This window comes from Micropterus dolomieu, linkage group LG06 (assembly GCF_021292245.1).
Source record: "Micropterus dolomieu isolate WLL.071019.BEF.003 ecotype Adirondacks linkage group LG06, ASM2129224v1, whole genome shotgun sequence".
Lineage (NCBI taxonomy): Eukaryota > Metazoa > Chordata > Actinopteri > Centrarchiformes > Centrarchidae > Micropterus > Micropterus dolomieu.
The window spans coordinates 13,097,698-13,125,690 of record NC_060155.1 but is presented as its reverse complement, the minus strand read 5'-3'; the positions used below and the strand labels follow the sequence as shown (position 1 = coordinate 13,125,690).

Sequence of the window (27,993 nt, the reverse complement as noted above, 5' to 3'; positions counted from 1 at the left end):
CAGTAAGGAATATGAGATGTCTGAGCATTTTTCTCTTTACGGTGCTTCTGGAGATCAAATGGCATCATGCGAATTGTCGATGTTAGGTACCGCGTTAGTGTCATTATGTTTGCATGTTTATGACTGTACAAAAAAGAGTATTCAAGTTTAAAGTTACAGAAAGAAAACTTTATTAAAACTCTGAAATTTCACTTTTTTTGCAGATAAAAGAGACTTTGTAAAAAAGTTTGAATACTTCTATCATATTTTTTGTAACTAAAATGATTTCTAATTTCAATTGATGGAATGAGAATAATCATTAATTTGAGATGAAAAGCTATGGCTGGACTGGACCATGTTGCAGTCAATTATGTCCTCCTGAGGTTGTTGTGTTCACACTGCCCCCTTCTGTCCCCATGAGTAGGAGAGGCATCCGGCGTACCATCAAAACAACAGCATCTCTATCAACCAGACACAGACAGAAGGAGAGGGCAACACATATTTCTAAGGAGCTGTCTTAAAGCATCGACCTTGAGACCACTCAAACTGTAAAGAAAATCAACAGCATGTGTACTGCTTCAAGAATTACATGACCGTTATTATTATTTACTAAATTAAAAATATGTAAAAGTCTGATTTAGAGAAGTATTGTTTATCTAGAAACATTTTACTTAACTTTTAAAGTTTATATGGAATAGGCATTACTGTTGTGTACCATTAGTATGACACTGTTGAAACATGATGAAACAAAAATCAATTTTCTACAAGTACTAAATGTGATTCAGTTAAGATTCCAAATTGAAAACAGTGTTTCCCCAGGGTTCTTTAGAAAGCCAGTGGATAGTGCGCACACAACATCCTTTTGTGCACACTATTTACCCCTGGATTGCTTCAGGCTAATGTCTCAATAATTTTCACTCCTTTCTCAGGTCCTTCCCACAAAGGACTTAACTAATGATCCATGGACAAAATGAAGCATTTAAATTTATTCATTAATCATTCATCTCCAGCTCATTGAAAATGCTAAACTTCCACAAAATTAAGATTGAATATTGAAAAGTGATTGAGGGAGACAGCTTTCAGAGAGTGAAGCGAGTGAAAGAGTGCTGGGGTGCGATAACAAATACGGGGTCTTTCAGGAGACAGTGGTCCTCACATGGGCATGGTCAAGGTGGCCACGGTGTACTAAGTGCTAGTTAAGGTCACAGGGTTTCACTAGTTGTAATTAGATCTTGGAATCTGGAGAAGCGTAGAATTTCTGTCAACACTGCCTGTAATTATTCTCTTTTCCAATTAATGGTGACATAGATTAATTATCTGATGAGGCAAAGCCAATTGCAATCATTCACCCAGCTAAAATTAGATCAGTCCTGACAGCAGCATGAAAGTCACCTGTTTCATTGTTATGGATCTGCTGCAAGTAAAGAGGGGGGAATAGTGAAGCGTGCTAGGGTAAGTAAGTTGTCTGGTACAGGTGAATGTCCAATTACACTGCTATTTGAACTGAAGGCATCTACTCATTCGATCCAGCGGCATCTGGACTGGCTTGTTTGTTCACCCCGACATCATCAGTGGTAGTAGAGTCATCTGTCAAGGTTTGCAGGAACGCAGAGATGAGCTGAATTTCGTCTGACAACCGCTCCTGTTTGAATAAGGGACAGAAAGAATACATGGAAACAAGCTAATTAAGAAAATGCTGTTTTTGTAGAAAGGCAGTAATACAAACTCCTCGCTCTGTGTGCATGCCACACACAGCCGACGTGGATCTACAATTGTGAGAGTAAAGTTACCATCGTGTTCTTATTTTTGTGAGGAAGGAGAACAAGAGGCTCTTGGTGAACCATGTCCAGGTTCAGTGCTCTTCTGTTTTAAAAACCTCAGCATCCAGTTTTTCTATTAAACTGCCTGGCACTGTCAACCAGCTTGGGAATCTGAACCAGCCTAGCCATGCAGAAATTCTCTGACTAACAATTATATCAGCAACAGGATCTTGGATTACTGTCCCCTGGGACTGGGGCAGTGGGCGTCTGCTCCAATCATTACTGGCCATTCAACAAGGCTCTGCACTGCTCTCCGCTGTTAGCCATTGTCAATTATGCCATCCCTAGTGTAAACTCGCAGAACACAAAGCTGAACTGCCAGTTCTGGCAGGAGTGTAACAGGATGACAGCCTGCCGCACCCCCCACTACCACCACCACCAAGCCCCCACCCACTCCCACCCTAGGGTTCCCCGGCCTTCCTCCCCTCAAGCTACTTTTGAGCAAACTGCCATTTGGCTTGTGATTCAAGCACGCTTTAGCCGTGAAAGCACTAACCTGACCTCTCTTATGTTCTGCTTGTGGGGTTAAGTAGACATGATGGATTAGTATAGGCCTCGTCGGGATTCAGCCTGGTTACAACTGGTATCAGTTTTGACAATTATTTCTTACAAAGTGGCGACGATATTGATATCATGTAATTGTGAAGCTTTGTGTTTAATACAGACCTACTGAAACACCACATGCATTATCACTATCTGCATAGTCAGAGCAATTCTTTCTGGATCATAAGATCACATTAAAGGTTCCAATATTTAGGTAATCATGCAGATTGTGTGTTTATACGTGCTCATGAACTAATAACGGTTGTTTTCTTTCTTCTCGCAAAGGTTTTTCTACATGTGTGCTTTTTGGAGGATAGACCCTGAGCTGGACTGTTCATGAGGAGCCTGTTTAAAGTGAGTGCTGCCTGCTCTGATGGACCCTGTGCTGAGCTGTGACGGGTGACGGTGTGGTGCGCTTGAATACACCAGCTCTTTTGTCCTTCACACTCTGCAGCTCTCTGATAGCTCCTCCCCCTGTGCCCTACTCCTCCCTGCCTTGAGCTGTGATCTGCTGGGGCCTTTTGAGGCTGGGCCAGTGAGACATGGCTGCTCCCTGTAATGTCTGGACCAGACCCATCAAAAAAACATGCCAGCAGTCAAAGGAGGAGGAACTGAGAAGGAAACCACTTAATAGTATTTTCACTAGGTACTCCCCTAGAAAATCTTAATCAAATCTGAGCATATTTTTCCTCCAGCATATCTGATGAAGCTGAATTAAAATTTTGGTGAAAACAAATTAAACAACAACAAAAAAAAGGGATTTTACACAAAAACAACAGATTGCTACTGACATGACATGAGGTTTGGGATGCCCTACTGTTTAAGGTATAGAAGAAGTAAAAAGGGTGGAAATAGTCCATAGTATGGTTGCATGCAACCTGGCTCTGCGGTAATGCTGGACAGGACATTTCATAAAGATTCATCACTGTCTCTCCGTCCGCTTTGACCTCATCTCACATCACAGCACAGATTAGACACCGATTATCTTCTAAATGAAGATCCTTACTTCTCAACCTTGCAGAATATGCTGCTGTTCTTCTGCAAGACAGACAGAAGGTTATTCTATTCACAAAGGAGAAGCTGTAACACAGATTCCGTCCACGCGGTGTAATGAACTTACTCCGAATTAGCCGTGAAAGTCACAAATGCCCCCGCTAAACAGGAAACAGGCTCAAATGTTAATGCAATGTTACTAAACATTATGTGTTGTGTGTGTATATAGAGATATCTACAGAGACAGGACTAGCCTCAGACACGGAGTCACTGCATAGGCACTCTAGCAGACACATCATCCATCACATCAGTCTGATGAGTGAATGTATAGACTGTAATGTAAGAGTGGTGTCTTTAACTTCACCATAGGAGTGAGGCACAAAGCCTTGGTGGATGTTTGCCTGGCTGCCCCTGCTTGGCAAAGAAGACACAAGGCAACTGACTAGCCGGATGAGGCTCAAACAATGCCAAGCATAACATGGAGTCACTGTAGTATGCAAAAGAATACGCTTCTATCCGGTAGAATACCTAGACTGGGATAAAAGTTGAATAAAGGGATTTACCATTTAAATGAGTGGTGACAGTTTGTGAAGTTTTTCCAGACAGTTTTACATGTATATGTACAAATACCTGGGCTGTTTTTATTTTCTGGTCGGTCTCTCGAGAAAGAGCCTGGCACCGGTCCAGTTCAGCCTGGCTGTAGAGGCTGCGTTGTTTGAAGTATTTCACCAAAGCTTTGTGCATCCTCTTCTGCAACAAAGAGAGCTGGGGGGAGAGAAGGCAGAGAAAAGGAATTGGTAAGGCAGGAGAGGAAATTAATGGCAGTGTTCAAGAAGAATGATGGAGGGGAATAGAGAAAGCAGTCAATAGCCCATTCTGCAGTACACGGGCCTGACAGGAATTTCACAGTCTCTTGGTTTCTCTGCCCACTCGTGTGCACTCATCAGAATCCAGTCACATCTGGCTGCCAGGATGGGGGGTTAATTTTCTCTAAATGCTTCAGCAGTTTTGTTCTAGCCGAGGCAAACTCTGTGACTGCAAAGCTGATGAGTAAAATATTTCTACTTCACCCAGTTTAACTTTATACCAATCCCCTCAAGACATATTTTACACATACACACAGAGTCATGAACCCCCCACTGAAACCAGAAATTATTCCTAGTCTCTTGGAAAGACATGCTGCTTGCTTTATTATTTGAACACAGTTTCAAGCAAAGAGGTTTAAATTCTGATAGATGCCATTGCTTTTCTCCCCCCTCCATCTCTCTACTCTTCCTACAAAGCTTATCATTGCTTGGCAATGTGTTCCCCAGTGCATTGAAAACTAAAGCGAATTAGCTCAGTCATCAGCTCCTGAAGGAAAGACAATAACAAGAATGCTCTTTATGGTGTACCCTGTTAAAACCCAAGTGCCGAAAGCCTCCACATAAACAAAGCAATGCTTACATGTACAGTAGAATCAAGAGGATTTTTAAAAGAGACACATACTGGCAAGTGCTATCAGATGCTAATTAATCGTGCATTTTTTTAATTTGCAAATGAGAAATTTGCTTGAATGTATTTATACTTGTTGAATTTTGATGTAAAAACATATACCTTTCCTACTTGTTCTCTTTTAAAGGAAAAACTACCATCTCTAATATTAGATAAAGTAGCTGAAGTGTGTCTTTGTTGGACCATTAATAAATAGAACATACTTCTTCCACTACAAACATACAAAGCCTTTGTATACCACAAAATATGCCACATAATGCAATATGCAATTATCCATATCTGAATTGCAAGTATATTAAAGCTGCAATCTGCAATTTATTTAAAGTAATGAACAGTATGTTATATTGCATCTGTTATGTTGGAGTATGGCAAAAACACTGAAACTAGCACATTTACAAAGAGCTCCAAACTTTGCTGTTAAGACATGTTGATTATGGTTGTTGGGTCGTTCCTATTCTGGATGACAATGGTAATAAATATAGCATTAATAATACATTAATATCAGCGGTGGACAAAGTTTTGACATTCTTTACTTAAGTAAAAGTAATAATACTGCAATACAGGAAATCCATTACAAGTAATGGCCCTGCACTGAAAATGTCACTCGAGTAAAAGTACTAAAGTATTGTTAGCAAAAAGTATCCAAATTTAAAGTACTCATTCTGCAGAAAAATAATGACCAGAAAGTGTATACTATTTTATTATTGAATTATTACTGAGACATTAACATGTGCCATTTTAATGTTGCAGGTGGTTAAGGTGGAGCTAATATGAACTATTTTATATATTGTTGGGTAGTTTGTTCTATAACAGCACATCATATTTTATAAGCTTATCATATGTTTTGTGTGCAAAATATTTATCTGTACAGTAACTAGTAACTAAAGCTGTCAAATAAATGTAGTGGAGTAAAAAGTATAATATTTTACTGGAGAGTAAGTATAAAGTAGAAAATAGGAATACAAAAATATAATACACCTACCTCTATTTTTAAGTACAGTACTACATGTTACATTCCGCCACTAACATTCATGGTAAGTGGTTAGAAAACACTTCACTCAATTCAAAGAAACAAGAGTGACACTAGATGCCCCCACCTACTTAGCTGTATTTCAACATGACAACATTTGGAGAGTTAATAATTACAGCTTTAAAAGGTAGAACTTTAACCTGCATGTTATTGTCAACTATGGGTTGTGTTGAAAAGTTAAAATCACAATTATGAGCTAACTCCCAATCACTTCTTTTAGATGTTTCAGGTTTCCATGTTTTAGATGCCTTTTGTATGGTGCAAGAAAATGTATTTATAATAGCAGAAATCTTACTGTACTTCATGCCAGTTTATATTTAAGGCATTATGTGCTGTACAGTAGTCGTCCTGAAAGGGGGATAAGGAATGTTTTAAACTTGTCACTTAAACTCTACATCAGGGATGCCTGCTGTCAGGATTATATTTATATATAAGGATACTTAAGAGATGGTTTTCATTGTGTCCCTCAGTTAAATATAATATAAAGAGATTATTGGCTCTCCAAACACACAAATGACAGTAATGTTATCTCTCAAATGATCCTGACCATGTTGAATGCATTTACCTTGTTGCCTCCAGTTACAAACAAATCAATTAAGGGCAATCACATTGTGTAATATATGTACTAACTGGGACATAAAATGCACACATTATAAGGATAATTGTACATTTGGAACAGGAAAGAAGGGTGCTTGAATGTCCCTGTTTAATACAGATTAAATGCGATAGGCCTGCATCTAAATTTCATAAACACTGTTGATTATAAGCTTGTTATAAAAACTAAATTCAGGCATAAAACACTAGCCGAGAGGCTGCTGTTATAGAAGTGTGGAGTTGAAACAAACAAAAATGGTGAAGGCTGAATCCGGAGTAAAAGAAAATCAGGCTTTGATCATGAGCGTGGAAAATCCTGTCCACAGGATTTTATTTTTGCATGCATTTTTCACTTGATAACATTCATGCAGTTAGATGAGGAATTGCTCAAGTAAAGGTATTAGTCATTTTTGGAACAAATAATATGTGTTTTTCATTGCAGGAACAGTGTGGCTTCTTCCTGGTGTTATGGTTGTCATGTGTAATTCTATTCCAGTTAAATAGTGTCAAAAACTATAAAGATTACACAGTAAAAGGCTGCTGAGTTGTCTCCCTCAACTAGTCAAGACCTCTGGTGCTATTTTAGCACTGAAGGTTCGTTCATTGTCTGATCCTAACCTGTGTGTGTGTGTGTGTGTGTGTGTGTGTGTGAGTGTGTGTGTGTGTGTGTGTGTGTGTGTGTGTGTGTGTGTGTGTGTGTGTGTGTAAAACGTTTCACCTCTGACCACCTTACAAAAACTATAATCAAGAAAATGTAGAAGGTATAGTATTTACATGTGCCATCAACCTCTCTCTTTACTCCCCTTCGTGGCAAAACTACATAGCTATCATTACTTTATGTCACATCCATCATCCTCCTCCACTCAAGTTATCTCATCATTATTAGATTGCCGCAGTAACCTCCTCACTGGTTGCCAAACTAAAACCTTAAAAATTACTGCCCATGCAAAGAAGAGCAATCTAGTGCAAAGAAGAATAGCATGAGGGAACAGAACATTAGATAACAAAAGCAGAAATCCTAAGTCATAAAACAAAATTAAAAAGAGAGGGGGTGAGAGATAGTAAATATAACAAAAGTTTATATAAACCATACCTGTGTGTAATAATGAAAAGATTTATGTGTGTGGTTTTTCTCGCTCATTGCGGACACTGTTTCCTGTTTGGCCTCCATGAGGATCTTCTTAAGACCTTTGTACTCATCTGCCAGCTGTTTGTTCTCCTTCAGCGCAATTTTTAGTGCTTCCTACACACATGAAAACAAAAAGGTTTAGGTAAAACAGTTAAGGTAAATAATATGTTATAATAATAATAATAATTTACAGTAGCTATTAAATAATCACTAAGACACAAGCAGGTGCAAGTTCAGCTGCAGATCAATGTTTTACCTGCTGTACTTGTGACATACCCTACACTACAGTCCACTGGTGATGCACTGTTCCAACTTTTTGTCTCGCACTCCTGATTCTGATACATCAATTCAGAAAATACTGATCCGATACCAGATTTCTCTTTTTCCTAAAGTTATGAGACTCTTTTACATACAGGTAAACAGGTAAACACATCTCTCAAAGACTGGTGTATCCCCAATTGTCACTAATATACTTAAAAAAGTTATAGGGATAGGAACCAGGGACCTCTCACACTTAAATGTTAATTTTACTATACCATTATACTAACTAGTATACTGCCATACTAGCAATCAGCATTCACAAATGGATTTGTGTTAGCATGACGACCATTTTATCAATATGTTTGTATTAAATCACAACTACACTGGCACAAGAACACATGTTCAAGGCAGAATTAAGTTCAGCACTGATGTAAAATACAGATACCCGATAAACGATGGTGAAGGGAATTGGAGATATACAGTTTAGAGGATGCTTCAGTTGTACCGCTGACCTGTTATGTGTGCATTCAACACAACACATGCTTTCTGTATTTGTGCTGTTAATTAAGGCAACATCAATAGCAGGCATACAACTATGTACACTTTTCTGGGAAATCAAGCAAATAAATCACAGTGAGTATGTGTTTCTCTGCATGTCCTCTTTTCATTTGAGCTATGTTTCCCAAGTACTGGATATGTGGCTGGTGAAGTCTACCTGCAGACATAATGAAGTGTGTCTCTGCAGTAAAACAGAACAGCACTAAAGTGATGAGTTTAACCCAGCAGAAAGAGGGGCTGTAAACATGACAAATGCCTGCTATTGATTTCAGGTTTAATTACTCCATGCAGCACTGACAAAGCCCATCTGATGCTGTTGTGAAGTGTAAATGGAACAAATTACACTTCATCGCCCATAAGAAACTGATAGCGTCGGCAGTTTGCATTGTTTACTTTGTGCTCGCCAAACGACAAGCCCTGATCAAATCAAAAGATAGGTTCATATATGAAAGACAAACTACTTTCAGATATGTACGGCTTGAATAGAGATGACCACGGAATTCCACAGGACTAACCAGTCAACCTATTTCACCTTGTTATACCCTGTATTTGTATCTTTAAAAGTAACCATCTGCAAGTTGTATTTAATACAGCAACACACTAATTCCCATCAGGCTTTTAGTTATATTGACCTCTATCAGCTTTTATAGCAAAGAGGAGCTGCTACCTACAGGAGCTTATAATAGTATAGTATGGGGTCAGCATTTTTAGAAGAAATATAAGAATATTTGAAAGTGTCTAACTTCTGCTTCATGCACTGTGATTTCTGAATGCACACTCTGCTTATTATGTTATGCTAATGCAGACATTATGTGTGCTTTATATTGGCCTCAATGATTAAAGTGACCAATTTCCTTAGAACCTCACACTCGCTCTGATCTTTTTATTTGGTGAGGAGTATTGTTGTTATATCATCTTATTTCGTCAAGTGAAAAGACTAAACCCTTTTTTGCATGGCTAACTTTTATCTGGCTAATGGGAGTTGTGTCTATGAGGAAGACTTCTAATTCTTAAATTGTCTCACGCCAACAACTTCTTTAAAGTTGCTGCACTTGGATGCATGGCAGCTTAAGCTCCATTGCCTTTTCTTGTTTTGAACTAATGCATTCTTGATCACCGTTTAATGAAACTATATACCACATGGCGATTTCACATTAGATAAGCCATGTGAAACCCCCATCAGCAAAGACGCTCTGGCTGGGGCTGATAATCCTGCAGATGAAAACCTTACAATAAATAGGGGTTTCTCTTACAAAGCAGAGTTCAAATACATGCCATTTTGTGCACAGTATGCTCATGTTTTTACAAGAGCCTATTCTTGATGCTCATGTAAAAAAAAAAGATAATATGCTTATTTGATACTGTTAACTCTATGCTTACATTGAAATACTGTAGCTATTGAAAATGTTGGCCTACAGGTAACAAAACAGACACCGCATCTCACCACGACACGCATCATCAAATTCGTCCAGACAAAAGACTGTAACAACAGTTATAGTTGTCATTTGTGGGAAAAGCACTTAAACAAGATTGACCATGGCTTGTAATTTTAATTGCACACAGCTCCTTTTCCTGCATCTTAAGGGAAGTATTGTGACAAGCAATGTGCTGACACTAATCCACAAACAAATAAACAATGAGATGTTTTTTTACAGCTTGTCTCTGATAGCACCGTATTTGAAAGAAAAAAAAATCATGTATTTACAGAGAGTTATACAGCACAACATTTTGTTACCTTGGTGTCTTCCATTTGTTTTTTTCTTGCTGCAAAATGAGCAGTGTGTGTCTGCATGGATCGCTGTGTTCGTTGTTGGCAGTTATTAATATCAGACTGCAAGGTGCTCATTATGAGAGCAGCTGATTTGTTTTTGAATTCCACCACATCAAAAACACTTCTGCAAGGAGAAATCAAAAACTTAAATATTATTTTTCCATAATCATTTTTGAATATCATAAAAACAGTGGAGCAGGTAGAAAAAAAATCTATACTCAAAGTAAAGCATTTATTCATGAAATTCTCAACTTTTTAGAAAACAAAGTTTGATATTAAATATATAATATTTAATTATATTATATATTAAACACCTGTATATAATCAAAGAAAACTAAACATTGGGGAAAATGCATAAAAGTATATTTTGATAATTAATTTATTTTTAAAGTTTAAAGGCTGATATTGAAGAAAAGGTTGAGTATTCTCCAACAATAATGTCCCATTCCTTATTATACTACTATTATATTGAGCGTTTCTTGTGTGTAACTAACTTACTGAAGCTCTGCTATGAATTCTGGCATGTTTTCAACTATCTTTTCCATTTTATCTGAAGCATCTCGGTATTCTTCACTCTTCTTCATAAGGTCACTGATCCTGCCCAGGGTGTTGTCATGTCTCTTTATAATGGCACTGTGTAAATCCTATAGACAAATAGCATTCATGTTTAAAGTGCTTAGAGCAAGATATTATTTTGTTCAACAAAGAAATGATATGATAAATAGCTGTGATTAGCTTCATGCTCAATGAGCTTCACAGAGTAAACCTGACTTAGCAACTGTTCTTTGACTCAAGAAGAATTACTTTATGCAACCCCTCTTTTCTTACCTGAGCAGCTTTCAGCTTGTCAGACTTTAGTTTTTTCTCCTTCTCAAAGTTGACTAATGTGTTCCTGTGTTCAGACTGAATCTTTTCCAAATGTTCTGCCATTTTCTTGATTTTCTACACAAAGCAAAGATTAGCCACTAATGCGGTTGATTTAAACATTTAATATAGTGTTGCTCTTTTATGTAAAAATTATATTTAAGTACCTCAATTTTGGTCTCCAGCGCTTTTGTTGCTGAGGATGCATCTTCAAATTCTTTATGAAGTTTTTGGTTAGTTATCTCTGAGCTCCTTTGCTGTCGATACAACTCTTCGTTTATATTTGCACACTGACCCTGATGCAAAATAAAATAAAAGGCAGGATGTCATTATCCTGAACATTTAACATATGTACAGGGGTTAAAAACAGGAATTTAAAAGTACCTTTATGAAATGTATAATGTTTAAATTTTAAATTTCTATTGACCTCTTCATGCCTCTCCCAACATAGTTATAAAATCAAAGTGTTCCACAGAAACATACAGTGACATATTTTTAAGATTTCAATTTAAATCTACTTTGTATGCACCAGTTTTGTAATTATATTTCGCTACCACTTTGACTGAGTAAAATGTGGTTGGTCAGAGTGAAGACTCTGAAGCGCCTCATGAATTATACCTTTAGTAGTTCCAGGGCAGTCATCTGACCTGTCAGATCTTTCTTCAGGTCTTCAATCTCTTTCTGTAGGGGACAGAAAGAGCAGTGAATAACAATGGAGAAAGCATTTGGTATCTCCCATTTTCCTTACAAACTGTGACCCATGCAATAGACATGGAACATGTACATATGTTGTCACTGACCCTGGCCCTCTGTTCTTCCATGAAGGTGAGCTGTTCCTGCTCCTCCAGTTTAGTCTGGGTGACACTGTGCTGGGCTACAACTTCGGTCACTTCCTCCTTGGCCTTTTCCCACTGCTCGTCATTGTCAATGATTTTCTGGAGCATCTGCTTCCTCTCTTCATGCATCAGCTTCACCGCTTTTTTGCTAGTAGAAATCACACAGAAAAGTTATGGTAAGTGGCGTACTACAGCATATAGTTATACCAAATATGGGATGCTGTATGTTTCCCCACGGTTTTGGCTTTGACACTGTACCTCTCAGAAAGTTTTATCTTGTAGTCTTCTATATTCTGTTCATACTCCATGTTTTCTTTGCGAAGAGCTAAAAAAGCATTACGTTTGGAACAGAGCTGCTCTTCTATGCAGGAAACCTCTGCTTCCCCATTAAGTCTCTGTGGATAACAAAACATACACTGTGCCACGGAGTCGATGCACTTATCTTAAACACCTTACAGTGCCATGGATTCAAACATTAGCATGCATAAATCCAGTGAGAGTCCAGTCATTGTCAGTTATGGTCTATGCTCTACCAAATTAACTATCAAGACAGTAGTAGTAGCCAAAGCAGCACAAACATTATAAAGACATTTTAACTTTATACAATACTTACAGTTTTCTCAATGTCTTCTTGCAGTGCAAGTAGTTTCTCTTTTAATGTATTGTTATTTCGCATTTCATCTTCAATTTGAAATTTCAATTGCAAAATCTGTAAAAAAAAATTAAAATTAAAAAAAAAAAAAAAGGAAAAATGGAAAAGGGGAGGGGCGGCATGAATTACACTATTTTTGTAAACTGTCGAAAGCTACATTTTTATCTTTAAGCCTTAAAATGTGGACAATATCAGTTACCCAGTTTCTTTCAGTTTTCTCAAGCTCCATCATTTCAGAGATACGTTTTGTGGTGGCTGCGCACTTTTCTTCAGTAAGAGCAACTGTCTTTTCAGCATTCTTTATTTCAGCACAAACTCCTTTCTCCAGCTTCTTCAACTGGTTTAAATCTTCCCTGGAGGAAACAGTTTTCTTATTAAGTTAGTGAATTACAAGCGGTTTGCACACTTAGGGTTGGGAATAACAGGAACTCATCATACAATGACATCACAATATGTTTCATGTGGTATTGATGGTATCACAAACCAAGCAACTCATGATCCCCATTATATTGCAAGAAAATCATCCACAAGACAGCATGATAACTGTGAAACTGAATAGGAAAATGTACCCTTAGATAAGGAAAGTTATTTTTTACAAAGCAGGACTAAACCTAACTAAGTTATTGATTTTTTACAACATTATTAGGAGTTATTTTTGAGTTAATGAGGTTGATGAAACATGACCTGCTCTTGTCTTTGTCAGCACCAAAGAACCAATTTAAAACATTAACATTAAAATCATCATAATTATTTTTCGTATGTCAGGACACCTGTATTAAAAAATGTTTCAAAGTTTGTTTGTAGTCAGGTTAAATGATTAGATCTGTTACAGTTAGAGTGAGTTATCTGGTAATGCAACATCAAGCTAACGTGAAGTTTAATATACCTTGAACACTGATTTAAAGCAGTTGTTGACCATATCTTTGTTTGAGGTGTCCTGTTATATGATTTTTACAGAAGCCTGCCAGACAGACAGAAACAAGTGTTTTCTATGGACATAGCATAATCCTACATATGAAAATGCCTTTAATGTCCCAGTTTGCTTCTCAGTCTTCACTCACACTCTCATCTCCGGCCCTCTGCATTGCTCTCTCTCCCGGTCTCTAGCCCCAATTCCCCCAACCTGCCATCCTTAAGCTGTCCACTAGATGCCCTCGGACATCACCCTTCTTTCCCCATCACCTGACTGCCACACCCAACTGCACCCAACTGAACACCTGGGCTGAGTTCTGCCCCGACAAAACGAAGCAAGACTCTGCACAGACTCTGATGCTGCTGTTTTACCTGGACCTGAATCTGCCTGCCTGTCAACTTGTCACACAGTACCAGAACCTACATGCCACCAACACCTGCCTGTAAGCTCGTTCACATACAATGAATCATTGAACTGCAACAGTCTGCCTGTCTGACTGCTTTTGGGTTAATTTCCCATTGTGCTGCATAACCCATTGTGACATTAAATAGAATAACAATATGTTTAATGATTATGTGGTTATTTAGCAGAAATGATGCAAGAGAGATTAATACATCTTAGGAACAACAAAACAGAAGGACTGAAGCCACAACTGCCGCACCACTTGAAAGTAAAAGTTGCCAAAGATATTGATTGTATACATTGTGCAAACTCTCAGTACTGCACATGTTGACATTAACAACTGATTTAACTAGTCATTGTTCTCGCAATTGATGAAAGCTATCAAACTGTTTTGTTCTAATTTGAAGGTGTTTTTACTACTGTCCGGATGGATACTCACAACCTGATAGCAAGCTTATTCTTCATCCCCATCTGTACAGCATCCATTGACATCTTTTCATTGTCTGCGTCCAGCGCCATATCTTTTAACTCCCTCTGAACCAGTATGAGATGACTTCGTGTTTTTGAATGTACTTCATAAGCCTTAAAAAAGAAGGGGGGCATGGGGTTATTATTTTCCCCAGACAGGTACTGATATTAAAGACAAAACTTTATCCTCTTATGCAATCATGCCCTGTTGAAACTAAATACTATACAAACATTTCATTTCCTCTAATACTGAGTCAGTCCACAAAGCTGCAGTGGTTTTGAGTTGAAGTTGACCTATTGCATGTTGCTCTTTCTTTTATCCATCAATCTTCTGGTGCACTTTCATGCTGTATATTTGCATGTAGGCATTAAAATCAAAGTATCCTGACTTGCACTAAAGAAATTAACAAGTAGGAAAACTAAATGAAAACTCAGGGAATTATCCAAGTTATAAGGATTCATCCTCTGGAGACCATAAATGTCTGTACCAAATGTCATGGCAATCCAGTCAATTGTTAAAACTGAATGATTTTACTTTAGACCAAAGTGTTGATGGACACTGGACCAACAGACCAATAAACATTGCAATCCTAGTGCCATGATACTTAAGAGTTAAAAAAAGAGAGAATGGGTGAGTGAGAGAGAGCTAGTGTGCGAGGGAGAAACTAATCAGAAACTAAAATAATAACCAATAATAATTTGGTGTTTATTTTATTGTGGTTACTTGCTAATGTATAAAACACCCCAGAATGTGGTTTAGCACTGTATGCGTCATAGCACCTGTAAATATAAACATAGAAATTGTTTTCAAAACAAGAATAAATCAAATTAGAGGTTACCTCAGCTTGTGCAGTGTTGATTTGATTTATGATTCCTCTCTGGAGGTCCAGGTTTTCTTTCACTATGGGAACTTGTTTTTTGGCAAAGCTGATGTCCTCATGTAAGTGCTGGTTCAACATCTCAGTCTGTGACAGTTTCTCCTGGGCTTGGTCAAGTTTCTCTCTTTCCAATTTTAGCTGCCACTTCAGTTCAGTGATGTCTCTAATGCAAGCCTCGTGCTCTAGGAAAAAAAGCAATACTCAAAAATGAATTAGAAAGTTTATTCATTGTTTTGGAGAACATCCCAAAACACAAATGTCTATGAGGAAAGACCTTTTTGGACTACAAAAGAGTGCTCTTGTTGCTTCCACAGTGAGATGCTGTCAACTTTGTTCTCCAAAAATCTTTTTCTTCTCTTCTCTTTTTGGAGTGCTTCCTCCACATACTGCCGATCAGCCTCCAGCCGCTCAATCAGATACACAACCTCTCCGAGGACATCATTTATTTTCTTCACTAGTGGCGATAATGGGCAACTTTCTAGAGGATGAAAAACTTTACAAGGTTGGCACACTGTATTGTACTGTATCATCAAACATGTAAACAAATTTTTGTAAAGCTATGCTGACCAACTACAGAGTGCAGTTAAACATAAACTTGATCCATGGTATTGTATTAGCAGAAGTGAATACCGAGATAGTATCCAATCAGTTATTATGTAGAGAAAAGATGTGAACCAGTAAATGGGACTCAATGAGTGACAAATTGACGAGCCACTAATGCAGTGACACAGCAACTAAACTTTTCCAAGGAAGTGCACCCTTGACATGTTCATGTGTTGCTTTTATCTGGATGTGCATTATTGACAGTGTTTGCTTTTATTTTGCTCAACAAAAATCAAGACAAAATATTTTAGAAATGACTTGGTATGGTATTTTTTGAAAAATAATAATTCACCTCTTGCACTAATTCCAACGCCTTCGACAAACAACTCTGTGGACGTCACTGATTCAGTATCTAAGTCGCTGGAATGAAATCTGTCAAAAAGCAGTTAAACACATGTCATGGTTTTACGTCCTACTGAATATGACAAAAAGAAATAGGAAATGAAAACAAAAGGGGACTGCACCTTAAAATGTTGCTGTATTGGTGCTTGTCCTGATCGACTGGTGGCTCATATTTTCCCGACTGGTGCAAAAACAAAATGAAAAAAATACTTGATTTATACTCCTATCTGATATTTGTCCTTCAATTTCTCACAGGTTTGATCACATCTGACATCAGTTTACCTGTTGACACCAATTTTCCACTGTCATCTTCAGCTCTTGGATATGGTAAATAGCATTGTCGACACATGGTGAGGGACTGTTGAGCAAAACACAAGTGCGACGTCTACCAGAACAGACAGCTTGAAGATCTGCTTGATCTTGAGAAACACAGAATATTGAGATCTGTAAATCCAACTTAAAATGTCAATTTCTGACAAACACAAACAGAGAAGCAATGAAAGACCAAACCTATCTAAAGCTTTTCATTCACACAATGGCACAAAAATATTTTATAAAAACACACTGACGAACCATCACTCAATGAAAGAACTTAGCAAACAACAGACTTTTGTTGGAACAAACAATTGTTCTACTTCATCAAATTTATTTTGAAGAGTAATTACAAAAATGTATTTGGCTGTGATTCTTTACTTTCTCTCTGATTTTGCTTGCATAGACTGCAATATATTGAAAGCATCAGTGGGAGAGCAGAGACAACTAATTTGAGCATCTCAAGACAAACCCAAGGGCACAATTCTTTGTGGTGAAAGGACGCCATCTGGCTGACAAAAGGGGCAAAAAAACCCCCACCAGTAGTGAGGATTACATGAACATCTGAGAAAAATGACTGTTGGGAGTTTTTGGTCTATATTATCGTACAGAGACATGTCATGCTCATTCACAAGTAAAAGTAACCTTTGGGCAAATTTAAGAGAAAAATTTATGTTAGTGGCAAAAAGTTCCCTGTGCTGTTTAATGTTTTAATGTACAGTGTGTGAATTCTACCATACACAACTTTTAATCCAGTCTCTGAGTAATTCATTTAATAAGCCTAGACTAAGTGTAACAGTTGGTATCAGAATACAAATAATATGTACAGTCATGTGGTAGGTTTGGAACAAAATCTGTCACAGTTCATGTCTGCATATGTGGAACTGAAACCTTGGTTCTTGTGCCCTATGTAGTGTCTCTGAGGTGATCCCTCACAGAAATTACATAAAATGTAGTTTGTAATACAGTAAATAGATTTTTTTTAAAAAGGTGGAAAGAACCACCAGTATTTCTGTTCACTAGTAGGCTGCCATTTAGAAAGTCTTGTACACAGCACACAACATACAGTGAAACTCACATCAGTTTTGTAATATCGACAAAACTGTACAGATATGCACACTATATTATGAATTCTCAATCCTCTGCTTTATACGTAAGCTGCCATTTAAGATAGATGTAATGTTTTCATTTCACTGCAAGGCCTAGAATAGAGGGGGAGAGAGAACAATGCATTTTAATCAATTGTATTTAATTAATAAAATGTTTGATTATCTTACTTAACTGGCCAACATTCTGCTGTCGTTGGATTTAAAAGATGGAGGACTATGGGTGGATTGTTCTTCTCTGTGCCCAAACAATCTATCAGTTTCACTAAACTTTGCAGGTTGAGGACCAGCCCTGGATAAAGAGTCCACTGAAAGGAAGAGTCCACTGAAAGGAAGAACCATGCATTTGCACAACATTATCTTCAGTTGTCACAAGTGGTAGGGTGATGTGCACCACCAGGTGATTATACATGTCTTCACACTGCTATCATGATCACACCTGGTGTTGCCTGGCACCTTTTTAAGGACAGGATCATAATGTTTGGGGTAGTTGAGAGATCCCCTTCATTACAGTTTTTGATCCCCAGGTAAATGGCCACCTAGTTGAAATACAACCAAAATTGTCAAGGACCTGTAGACAAAGAAGTAGCCTACTCTAATCAGTATGAAATGAGCAGGTCACAAAGTGTTTGTGATTATTGAACCTTTCCCACCTGTGATAACAGTTATCTTGCCATGAGGGTCCATTAATTAGGAGAATGGCTAGTGTGTGAGCTGACTCAGACGAATAAAAGAACAGTCAGGGAAAAACTGTGTGGAGACCAGAAATGAAGGCCATCTGTTGCTGAGCAGTTTAGATGAATAATACACAGTGAAAGAACCAAGTGGGGTAGGAACGTGATAAGGCAATATGTCATCAGCAGGCTGAATAAGCTCTAATATCCTGGCAGGGTGTATTATAGCCACAGACCAGGCCCATGTGAGGGGCTTTCACCTGCCATTTCGCTAATGATATTAGATGTTTAATTATAATTATCATCTAAATGTATTCACATATTCACCACCTTCATATCATTTCTGAAGTGCAGTCCAGCTCAAGCACTGACTGGACAACAGATTACAGTCCACAGGCTGGACTTTGTGAGTGTGTGTGCCCAGCTTTCTTGCTGTGCTTGGGGACAGGTGTGGTCTCCAGACAAAATTTTGTCGTCATATTCATGTTATAAATGTAGACTGTGTGACCACTGACCACACTGCTCAGTTTCTTTGGTCCATATTTGTTTAGAGTTACTTTTTAGTTTGAGCATCCATCTGTTGTAACAGAGTTTCTCAATCAAATTTTACGTCTGTTTATTTTACATCTGTTTAGACCTTATTTTACGTCTAGAAAAAACTTCCTCGTGGGAGATACAGTATAACTGCAGCATCATCCTTTTACTGTAATTGCAAATGCAAAAAAAAAAAAAAACAGTTACAAAAGTATTAAGTCAGTTAACACCTTGTTAACTCTTCTCACCTTGCTGACTAGGTCGTCCTTCCCTCGATGGGAATCTGAGCGGTTCAACGTCTGGCATTGCTGAAACTTGCCCGACAGGATTAGGAAAATACCACCCGTTTAATCTCCACCGTCCTGTGGAAACGTAACGTTAGAGGCGTTTACGTTCAACATCAACCTGCACATTTCGAGAGAAAAAGTGCCACCGTTTATTAACGAACTTACTTTATTTATACATTAGATAGTATAGGTTTAACATCTGTTAATCTTTCAGACAAAGTTAACGTTAGCTAACGTTGCAACTGATACCTTGGTGTCGCCCTTTTAGCTAACGTTAAGTTATCGGTTAATTAACTTAGCTAATGAGAAATTAATGAGCGGGGGGGGGGGGGCGTTGTCATGGCAGAAAGTGAAAGCGAAAAATGTCTCAACTTACTTATCTCAACACACCTCTTGTTGCCAGCTGTCAGTTAGCTAACGTTACCTAGTAGTGTGTTTTGTTCTTCAGGGTGACAACGCTGCAGCGGTCCCGTAAAAAAGTTGCCTTTCATTAAAGTTTCCTCCAAATGAAGCAACTAAAGTTGCTGTCAATCTTAGGCGGAGGTCGCTTAGCAACAAGGGGCTGCGCTTGGAGAGAGTGAGTTGCGTTCAAGAGCATCAATGAAGGTTTGTGCTTTCTTTTAGCAACAATGAGGGGTGTTTCCTACTCGTATTACGAGAAGTTAGGCACATTTAAGGAATAGAATAAAATCGAGACGGGAGTAAAAGACTATGACTCTTTTATTGAGATCATTTTAGGAAATAAAAGGTCTTCTGGCGTGTGTAGGCCTCGTTATGGGTTAAGTCAGCTAAGATGGGCCATTTTTTGGTAAATGACTAATAGGACTACCAAATAAGATCTGCATGAGATATTTTTTATACATTGGCATGGGTCTCTTATATATTTATTTGTTTTAAAAAAGTGAAAAGGTATAATTGTTTTGTAATTGTGAGTTTGAGTATCAGTATGTTGCCTCCTTACCTGAAATTACTATTTTCACAAAAATCTAAGTTTCTTTACAAATTTGAAATAATATTATTTGAAAGAGCCTGGCAAAACATCTTTCATAAACATTTTGCTTTGTTGGTAATGTTACTTATATTTGCTTTATCATTAGTGTTGAGTGAAATTTACTATGTCAAGCTCATTTTCCATAGGATTTCGCTGATGTACTTCATGTAGGCAGTGCCCTGCCCACTATAGAAATCTCAGAGCAAATAAAACTTTTTACATGTCAACCAGTGTTGTAGCAACAATTCAAGATCAGTATTTGTGATTTGCTGTAAAATTTTAGAGTTCTATAAAGCTCCAAACTAATTTGGCCCATTTTAGCTGATTTCACCCCTAGAACTATTAACACATGCATACTAGGCCTAACAGATAACAATTGTAAATCCTATAAGCCTACTGTAGCCTAATGATAGATGTATGTATGTATTTATGATATATTTTACTCAAAAGACAGTTATCCAAACTTAAAATCCAAATAACATGTGTTAGGCCTATTTGGAGTCTCCTGGACAGCAATTGTTTGTTTTTTTTAGATATAGGCCACAGCAGCCATAGCTATGCAATAGCCCCACGAGGCCTACTACAAATTAATGAAAATAATTTGGACGATTCTTGAGAGCAAGTGTTACACAAGAGTTGGAGAGCTAAAGAAACTCCAAAGCAGACTAGCTTATGTGCAAAATATAGGCTACACAGATGCATTTTCCTTTTTTAATTGTCAATCTTATGATTACTTTATTTAGGACTATTAGCATTATGTTGGGGTCACAACTTAAAAAAAAAAATTATCTAGGAATATATTCAGTGTTTTACAATCTAAATTGTTCAATCACATAGTCTACCGATCTATTGACTGTTCAAGAAACATCTTGAAGACATCTTGTGTTTTTTTTACGGAAATGTAGCATAGGGTAATTATTTTTGATGAACCCTGTTTTCATTCACAAAGATGTAGCCTTGTGAATCTCGATGACGTCATCTCCCTAAAGCTGCAAAAATGCTCACACCAGCGAATGAACGCGTCTTTGCATGACCACCTCCACGAAAATATATAGTGTAGTTTATTATTTTTTTCTCTCGTTGTCCCCTTTTGCATCAAACACACATTTTGCAGCCGAAGCACACTGACGCAAGCGAAGAGATTCCGCATTACGTCACCGCGAAGGCCACATACTGGAGGCAAATGCTGCCCGTGCACTGCTCAGCCAGTACGCTACCCGAAAATTTCCACCGCACAGGCTTTCCAGAAGAGCGGCACAAGAACGGCCGCTTCGTGCGGTGATGCAGCAACCTACACCAAAGAAACCCTGATCGCACTACAGGACACGACCGGCTGTCGGATTGCTGGATGGAAAACAGTGATGTTGCATGACATGCCTCGGAATAAATTCTGGTAAGTCTTGTGCAAGTGCGCCTGCTGCAGCTGCTGGAGGGTGGCAAGCAGCAGCGGGAGGAGCGACCTTAACCTACTTTGTCACTCTGGGTGAAATGAGTTTCCCCGATCAACTTACAGCGATAAAAAAACAAGGATGTGCGAGGATAAAAACATAAGGAAGGGAGTCGTATAAGCATGCAGATATTTCTGTAACAATGAGACCTTTTGTCTCTCGTGCACACAGGTGTATCTGGCGTGACAGGTGATGGCTGAGCTGAGAATGTACAGTAAGGTGCCTGTTGCCTTACTCGCTGCCCTTTTACCTTTGGCCAGTATGGCTGTGGTGGAATTTTGATGGTTTTCTTGATGTCAAGAGAGCAACGTGCCCAGGAGTACATCTCTATTCAAGCTTGTGATTGAAATGCAAATATAATTCTGCGCTGGCTATCATGTCACACATTTGCACAGGCAGCCTCTATTTCCATTTGCTCTACATTACTTTTTTTGATACTTCAACAAATGTAAGTGTTGTAGTTTGTGCAAATAACTCCAAAACAGTGTTGTAAACAAAACCACAGCACCAGCAGCAACCCATAAATTTGTAGCCGCACTCTCTTTTAACATCGTGGTCCCAAAGTTTTGGCCTTTTTGCAGCTGAAACCATGGTGATCATCAGTGGGGGGACAGCGAGCAGAGGGGCCCTCCAGCAGACATCACTGGCTGGTACCAGACAGGAAGAGAGAACTGGTTCACCTCCTAAACAGCAATTACAACACTAAAACACAACATCTCGGGCTTTGCTGACTGATTAACCTTAAGTCGGCGGTGCAGCTTATTTATTCCCGTCAGGAGATGGGATTCGGATGCCAGTGTAGTTTATAGTCTCGTGATGTAAAAATAACTCTGGCCAATCAGTGGTAACAGCTGCGATGTACTGTAACAAGCTGGCCAAACACAGATTGCTCTGTAACTCAAGTAAGTGCTTGTGTTTGGAAATGTTGCATGATAATCTGTTCCAAGTACATTAAGGAGGGCATACATAAACAGCGCTGTACACTATGTTGTACTGGGCTGCTACAGAAATAGACTAACAATGTAAATAACTGACTAATAAGGCATATCTTTTTGTTGCTGGCCTGACATGTCATTGAATATTTGGCCAACAGAAATCCATGCAGCATTAAAAAAATAGAGTGAGTCATTACTGGGAGACCCTTGCTTTGCTTTTGGCAGTGCTTAGCCGCACCAGTCTCTCTGCAATGTCAATGGTTTACAATGATTTGCTCTTTTAAGGGCAGTTATTTTCTAATGCTACCAGCGTGACAGTGCCATAGAGAAAGAGTAATGTTGGCTGGGCACATGCCAGGAATGAGGTTTGGGGTCTGCAACTAGAGAGCCAGTAAAGCTGTACAAGAATGTGGAGCCTTCTTATTTGTAGTTAAAGATAGAGGCAGGACAGGCTGTATCCTAGCTGACAGTTTCTAATTTCAGATGTATTCAGTCAGCCCTGTTGTAATGTTCCCTTGTTAGAAAGAACTTTGCGTTGTGGACAATTGTTTCTAGAAGGAGAACTTGGCTTTGAAGTAACTCAGAGCTCAGGCAAGGGAAAGGATTACGACCATGGTGCTTTATGAAAGGTATGTTGATCATCTTGCTGCCTTCACCATCGCACGATTTGTATTGGCTGTGCTGGTTTTAATATCTGCACTTGCATTAGATTGTATCAATCTCAGTTATTTCCGAGACTGGAAACAGACCGCAGAAGGTCACATAGCTGGCACTCAGGATGTGTTTGCTTGTGATATGGAAAGGATATCAGTGTTAATCTATAAAATAGTATATATATGTACACTTTTTCATTCACTCACTGCTTAAGTGATGAATGGGCTTGCATATCCATTACTTTCAAGATGACACTGGCTGTCAGTGGCGGCCTGACATTGCTGTGTGAACATCTAAAACAGATGATGAAACAGCCATTTTATTATTTGTGTTTTTGCAGGCTTGTCATTTGCAACATTGCTTTATAATATGAACCCTAAAATGCAGATGCTTTCATTCTTATGTAGATGTTCTGTTCTGTCTTGTCATGATAATATACCATTAATAATTAGTTATTACCATTTTTTCTGTTGAAGCTCATACTGCTATGCTGTGAGGTAATACTACACTTGATTCTGTAATTCCAGGTTAACTTATTAGCTTAATCGTTTCCCTCTTAAACTGGATTTCAAAGATTTATAGAGCTCCATAAATGACTGCCTAAACTGACTGGATTCTGAAGAAGGATATCAAGGGGGGAAGCATGATGTTGTTTGCTTTTTAACACTAGGTGAATTCTAATTTCCACACCATGGGTCTCTGCAGCATAATATCTGGGTCTACCAATTACTGTCAAAGTAATTTGAAATACCATGCCTGAATGATTGTCTTGCAGAAAAAGTGGTTTCAAGCCACTCGCCCAAGAAGTGCCACTGTGCTCTCGACTATCATCCCACTGAGCGTTATTATATCATAAAAAGATATTTACCAGGGAAAAAAAACTTTTCTCTACAAACTTTGCTTGACTGCAGTGGGAGGTGTAGTGTGTGTATGTGTGTGTGGAGGGGTGACTAGCACTATGTTTTTACGAACGGAGCGGCTGGGATCTTTGCTGCCATGGCAACAAACCACATGACTAGGTGTATTAGATTGCCTCGGACAGTGTGCAGTGAGGCATGGTTTGAGCACTCTCTCTGCTGCTCTGCCCCCTTTGAATGTCTTGTCCTTGTCTTACTTAAGTTTTTCTGCGCCCCCCCTCACATTTCTGATGGGCACTGTAGTGTGCTACATTCAATTTGCAAATCTACTTTATTTTTTATTTTTTTTACGAAAAAAGTGAGGTCATTGTCTAATGACCAAAGCTGAGATTTATCTACCATGAGGTCCTGATTTAAAAGTAATTGTGGGGCCCTATTCATAGTTTACAGTCACGTGACATGCGCGGTGACCTCAAGGGCAAAACAACAGACCAAACATAGCGGCTCACACTGGACTCTCTCCTGTTTTCCTTGGAATGTGACGTCACCTGAAAACTATGAATTGCCCCCCTTCTCCCATTTTTATTTAATAATACATTCAATTAAGCATACGTTTATTTAGGAAGGCCTTATTATTTCAAGCTAGATTTGAGGAAGGACCCCAAGATTAGGTAATAATGCAGGTGTTTTCCTAAGGCCCCTATCATTTAGTAGTGCTTAGAGGGGCATATAGTAATACTCCTTGCAGTCATTGCAGCCGGTTCACAGCCGCCGGCTGAAGCCATCTACTGCACAGATTCCAAAACCTTATACCTACTTGTCATTTCAACTCCAAAATGTATGAAAATGGGACCTTGGTTTAAAAATACAGAAATTACCCTTTAAAGCCGGGTAGGCATTTTATTTCATTTTTGTTACATTTGCTGAAATTCTTTTTAAATGTTGACAGCCGTCAACAATGAAATGCTCTGAGAGAAAAATAACAAGAAAATCTGTGGCTGTCACGGGACTGTAATAAGAATGACCAACCATTTCGTTGGCTTGGCTGGGCTAGGCCTACTTGTCTGTCTAACTACCTGTACCTGCACGTGCACTCTGCCTGTTCACTCAATGCATATAAAAATTTGTTTTGGGGGAGTGGCTTTGAAGGCAGGCCTAAAGGGAAGGGGTGGGATTTGTTTGGTCTGGCACTTTCAAAATCTAGTTTCTCGCTGGCATCTCCAATGTTGCTACCGCAGCTTACGGACCCCTTTTCGCTGCTCATGGAGGTAAAGTTATCTCAATAATCTTGCTGGCTACAACTGATAAAATCTGCTAATGACAGTTGTCATATAAACCTGAAAAAATGATGGTTGCCAGGAAAAATAAGAAGCTGCATTTGTCTGCTTAACTTTGAAGGTTAAGTGTTAAATCTGCCACCGTTATCACTGTAAAATGCATATGTGCTGAGTGAGAATAGAAAGCTTGAAAGGCATTGCGACAGTAATTAAGGTGGGCGGGTCTTAGTGACCAGTTATTTGCCACACAGAAAACCTGGAGCCTTTGAGCACATTGAAGGTCTGAGGCCCCCTGCAGCTGCCCGCTTTGCCTGGTTAGTAATCTAGCTTTGGTAATTGCTAGTAAAACATTACATAACAGTGTTTACTTGATGACAGCTGTTCATAAGTATTCCTAGGGGAGAGTTTCAATATGTAAACGTTAAGAATGTTTTTACATGAGTTTCATCATTTCAAATGCACATAATGTTATTACAGTATGTCTACTATGTTAACCAAGTGGTGAGTGATTCCAGTGAGTGATTTATACACAATAGTGCAACCAATGTTTTGTGATGCTTCTGTTCTAGATCAATTTAGAAGTTGCTTTAAACAGAATAAAGCTGAAAGCTTTATTAGGAGCATATTCACTGATTGAAAATGCCTTAATTGGGACTGTTTCTGTTAAAAGTAGGGGTACACAGGATCTGACATAACTTTCTCTCTTCTTGATCAGAATGATTGAAGACATCGGTTGGAGCGGTGACAATATGGCAGATAGAAGGCAACTGTTTGTGGAGATGAGTAAGTGCCCAGGGCCACAGCTCAGCGTGATCTATGCTGGACTGTTTTACTCACTGACAATAAAAATTCTTCACTGTGACTTTCATGTAAAACAAATATCATGAAGATCAAGTGTCCCCACTAGAATCAACCAGATTGATTTTAACACTGACACCAGCGTGATGTCTTACAAATTACTCAGTGTGAAGGAACACTGCCATGGAGACCCAAAGTGTCCAGTATGGGATAAATAAATAGGACATTATGAAGTTAAAAATTATATTAATAAATGCAATATAAACATAATACCACCATGGAATTGCAAAATCATGAATATAATAAATTAATAAACTATGCTTTGGGTTCACACTAGAAAATGGCAAAAATAAGCATCAAAGTCAGTACGCATAGTAATAGACACATCATATTTTCACATTGTGAAAAAAGTGAAATCCAAATGTTATAAATATTTCACTTTTGAAAAAGGACGATGGAAGATGAAATAAAAATGATCTACAATTAACTCTCTTATTGTGAAAAAAAGCAGGATGAAAAAATATATTTATTTGGTACATATTTTGGTATTATTTCACAAAATAATCTATATCATAATATATACATTGTCTGTTTTTATTCATATGATTACTTATTTCATAGTGTCATTTATTTATCTGATATTGAATACTTTGGGCCTCCATACACTCTCCCTCCAGGGTTCCACATTATCTATGAACTATCACTGACATTTACAATGTTATTTAATAACGAGTCATTCTTCCTCAGGGGCTCAAGATTTGGATTCCATACGATTATCGACATACAGAACAGCATGCAAACTCAGATTTCTGCAAAAGAGATGCAATTGTGAGTATGATGCAGTGTATGTTTAACTACACTCAGTATGCTCATACTCCTCCTTATCAAGATGTTTGAACAGTTTTCCTGTTTGCTTTCCAGTGCATTTGGTTGACATTTGGAATGTCATCGAGGCTTTCCGAGAGAATGGCATCAACACCATGGACCTCAACGCTGACCTCTCTGTGGCTCGTCTAGAAGTGGTACTGTCCACCATTTTTTACCAGCTGAACAAGCGCATGCCCACCACCCACCAGATCAGCGTGGAGCAGTCCATCAGCCTGCTGCTCAACTTCCTGCTGGCAGCCTATGACCCGTGAGTAACACGTCATATGACAGTCGGCGGCTGAATGTGTACTTTCACGTCTGAGGTTTTGACGCAAGCTAACATAGTGTGAAATGTGACTGTGAAGTGTCTGCCAAAGTGGGACTATTTGCTTTCATACTATCACAACATGCTTGTGTAGAGTGTATAGTATTAGAGATGTTAAAAGCCAAGCTAAACCGTTTTTAGGACAATATAACTCAAGTTTGCCTTGAAAGGTTTTGCCTTTTAGAGTTTAGAGTTCATTGCATTTTTGGCCTCAACCGCTCTGTTTAAAATGATTAATGATCATAATGTAAAATATATTTGCTCCTTTTAGGGAGGGCCATGGCAAGATATCTGTCTTTGTTGTGAAGATGGCCCTAGCAACCATCTGTGGAGGGAAAATACTCGATAAATTAAGATGTAAGCAGCACAACAAATACTTGTTTTACTTTAAATTATGAAAAATGAAATTAAAATCAACCATTTTACCCGTTATAAATCAGCTAATTGTCTTTGTAAAGTTCATGCAATTTCTAGTCTAAGTAATGTACTGCTTTGGAATTTATTATACAAACTTATTAGTGTCTGTACTACCTGTATCTCTGTCTGCTTAGCCTTTTCTTCCTAAAGAAGAAGCAGTACTGGCCCAGCTCTTCATGGCTGGGAGAAGTCATTATTCATTATCTGAAGGATAGGGTTTATTACATAATCTACAAAAACCGTGGGAGCAGTCACAGTGGCTCGTGAAGTGAAAAAAGGAGGGCTGTAATGCTGGTGTATTGTAACAATTGATTTTAATAACTGCTTTACTTTACTTTGTTTTCACAAATAAGTGGGATAATTGTATTGTGCAGTGCTGTA

The 27,993-nt window shown here is 38.4% G+C and overlaps 2 protein-coding genes across 24 annotated transcripts in view; one reads left to right on the top strand and one right to left on the bottom strand.

The window, feature by feature from the left end:
• Positions 1 to 178: 178 nt before the first annotated feature.
• Positions 179 to 19,600, bottom strand: LOC123972792 (coiled-coil domain-containing protein 178). 18 transcript variants are annotated; one of them, XR_006825475.1, is made up of 25 exons: positions 19,468 to 19,586; positions 19,005 to 19,118; positions 16,413 to 16,549; positions 16,253 to 16,311; positions 16,081 to 16,160; positions 15,460 to 15,663; positions 15,147 to 15,367; positions 14,279 to 14,421; positions 12,724 to 12,877; positions 12,486 to 12,581; positions 12,131 to 12,267; positions 11,837 to 12,020; positions 11,655 to 11,717; positions 11,204 to 11,332; positions 11,001 to 11,114; positions 10,671 to 10,816; positions 10,137 to 10,296; positions 7,547 to 7,696; positions 3,966 to 4,100; positions 3,864 to 3,868; positions 3,700 to 3,746; positions 3,463 to 3,496; positions 3,349 to 3,380; positions 1,470 to 1,621; positions 180 to 440 (listed from the first exon to the last, which is right to left on the bottom strand). XR_006825475.1 is itself a non-coding variant. In XM_046052456.1 (24 exons), the coding sequence occupies exons 1-24, from the start codon at positions 19,532 to 19,534 to the stop codon at positions 1,563 to 1,565; spliced, it is 2,670 nt and encodes an 889-aa protein (XP_045908412.1). In that variant the 5' UTR covers positions 19,535 to 19,586; the 3' UTR covers positions 951 to 1,562. The 18 variants fall into 18 exon arrangements, 16 of the variants coding, with proteins under 16 accessions (XP_045908415.1, XP_045908412.1, XP_045908424.1 ...); XM_046052456.1 differs by lacking the exon at positions 180 to 440 and having other exon boundaries at positions 951 to 1,621; XM_046052468.1 differs by lacking the exons at positions 180 to 440; positions 3,349 to 3,380; positions 3,463 to 3,496; positions 3,864 to 3,868 and adding exons at positions 17,720 to 17,873; positions 17,988 to 18,087 and having other exon boundaries at positions 951 to 1,621; positions 3,700 to 3,863.
• The window catches only part of dtna (dystrobrevin, alpha), a 23,293-nt gene continuing 14,713 nt past the window's right edge, over positions 19,414 to 27,993 (top strand). For 4 of the 6 annotated variants that reach the window (XM_046052476.1, XM_046052472.1, XM_046052475.1 and 1 more), the window contains exons 1-5: positions 23,024 to 23,046; positions 25,921 to 25,988; positions 26,751 to 26,831; positions 26,925 to 27,138; positions 27,467 to 27,552. In XM_046052476.1, coding sequence (XP_045908432.1) covers positions 23,030 to 23,046; positions 25,921 to 25,988; positions 26,751 to 26,831; positions 26,925 to 27,138; positions 27,467 to 27,552 — 466 coding nt within the window. In that variant the 5' untranslated portion in view covers positions 23,024 to 23,029. Of the gene's footprint in view, positions 19,650 to 21,148; positions 21,428 to 23,023; positions 23,047 to 25,920; positions 25,989 to 26,750; positions 26,832 to 26,924; positions 27,139 to 27,466; positions 27,553 to 27,993 lie in introns of those variants that run through there. The other 2 variants (XM_046052473.1, XM_046052474.1) reach the window with 2 other exon arrangements.

Coding starts and splice junctions, on each gene's coding strand:
- LOC123972792 (XM_046052454.1), bottom strand. CDS start 19,534: ATGAAAGGCAACTTTTTTACGGGACCGCTGCAGCGTTGTCACCCTGAA. Junction 12,878..14,278: donor AATAAGCTTGCTATCAGGTT/GTGAGTATCCAT, acceptor TGTTTCCTCCAG/GGAAGATTTAAACCAGTTGA. Junction 1,622..3,699: donor CTTTGTGCCTCACTCCTATG/GTGAAGTTAAAG, acceptor TTATTCAAACAG/GAGCGGTTGTCAGACGAAAT.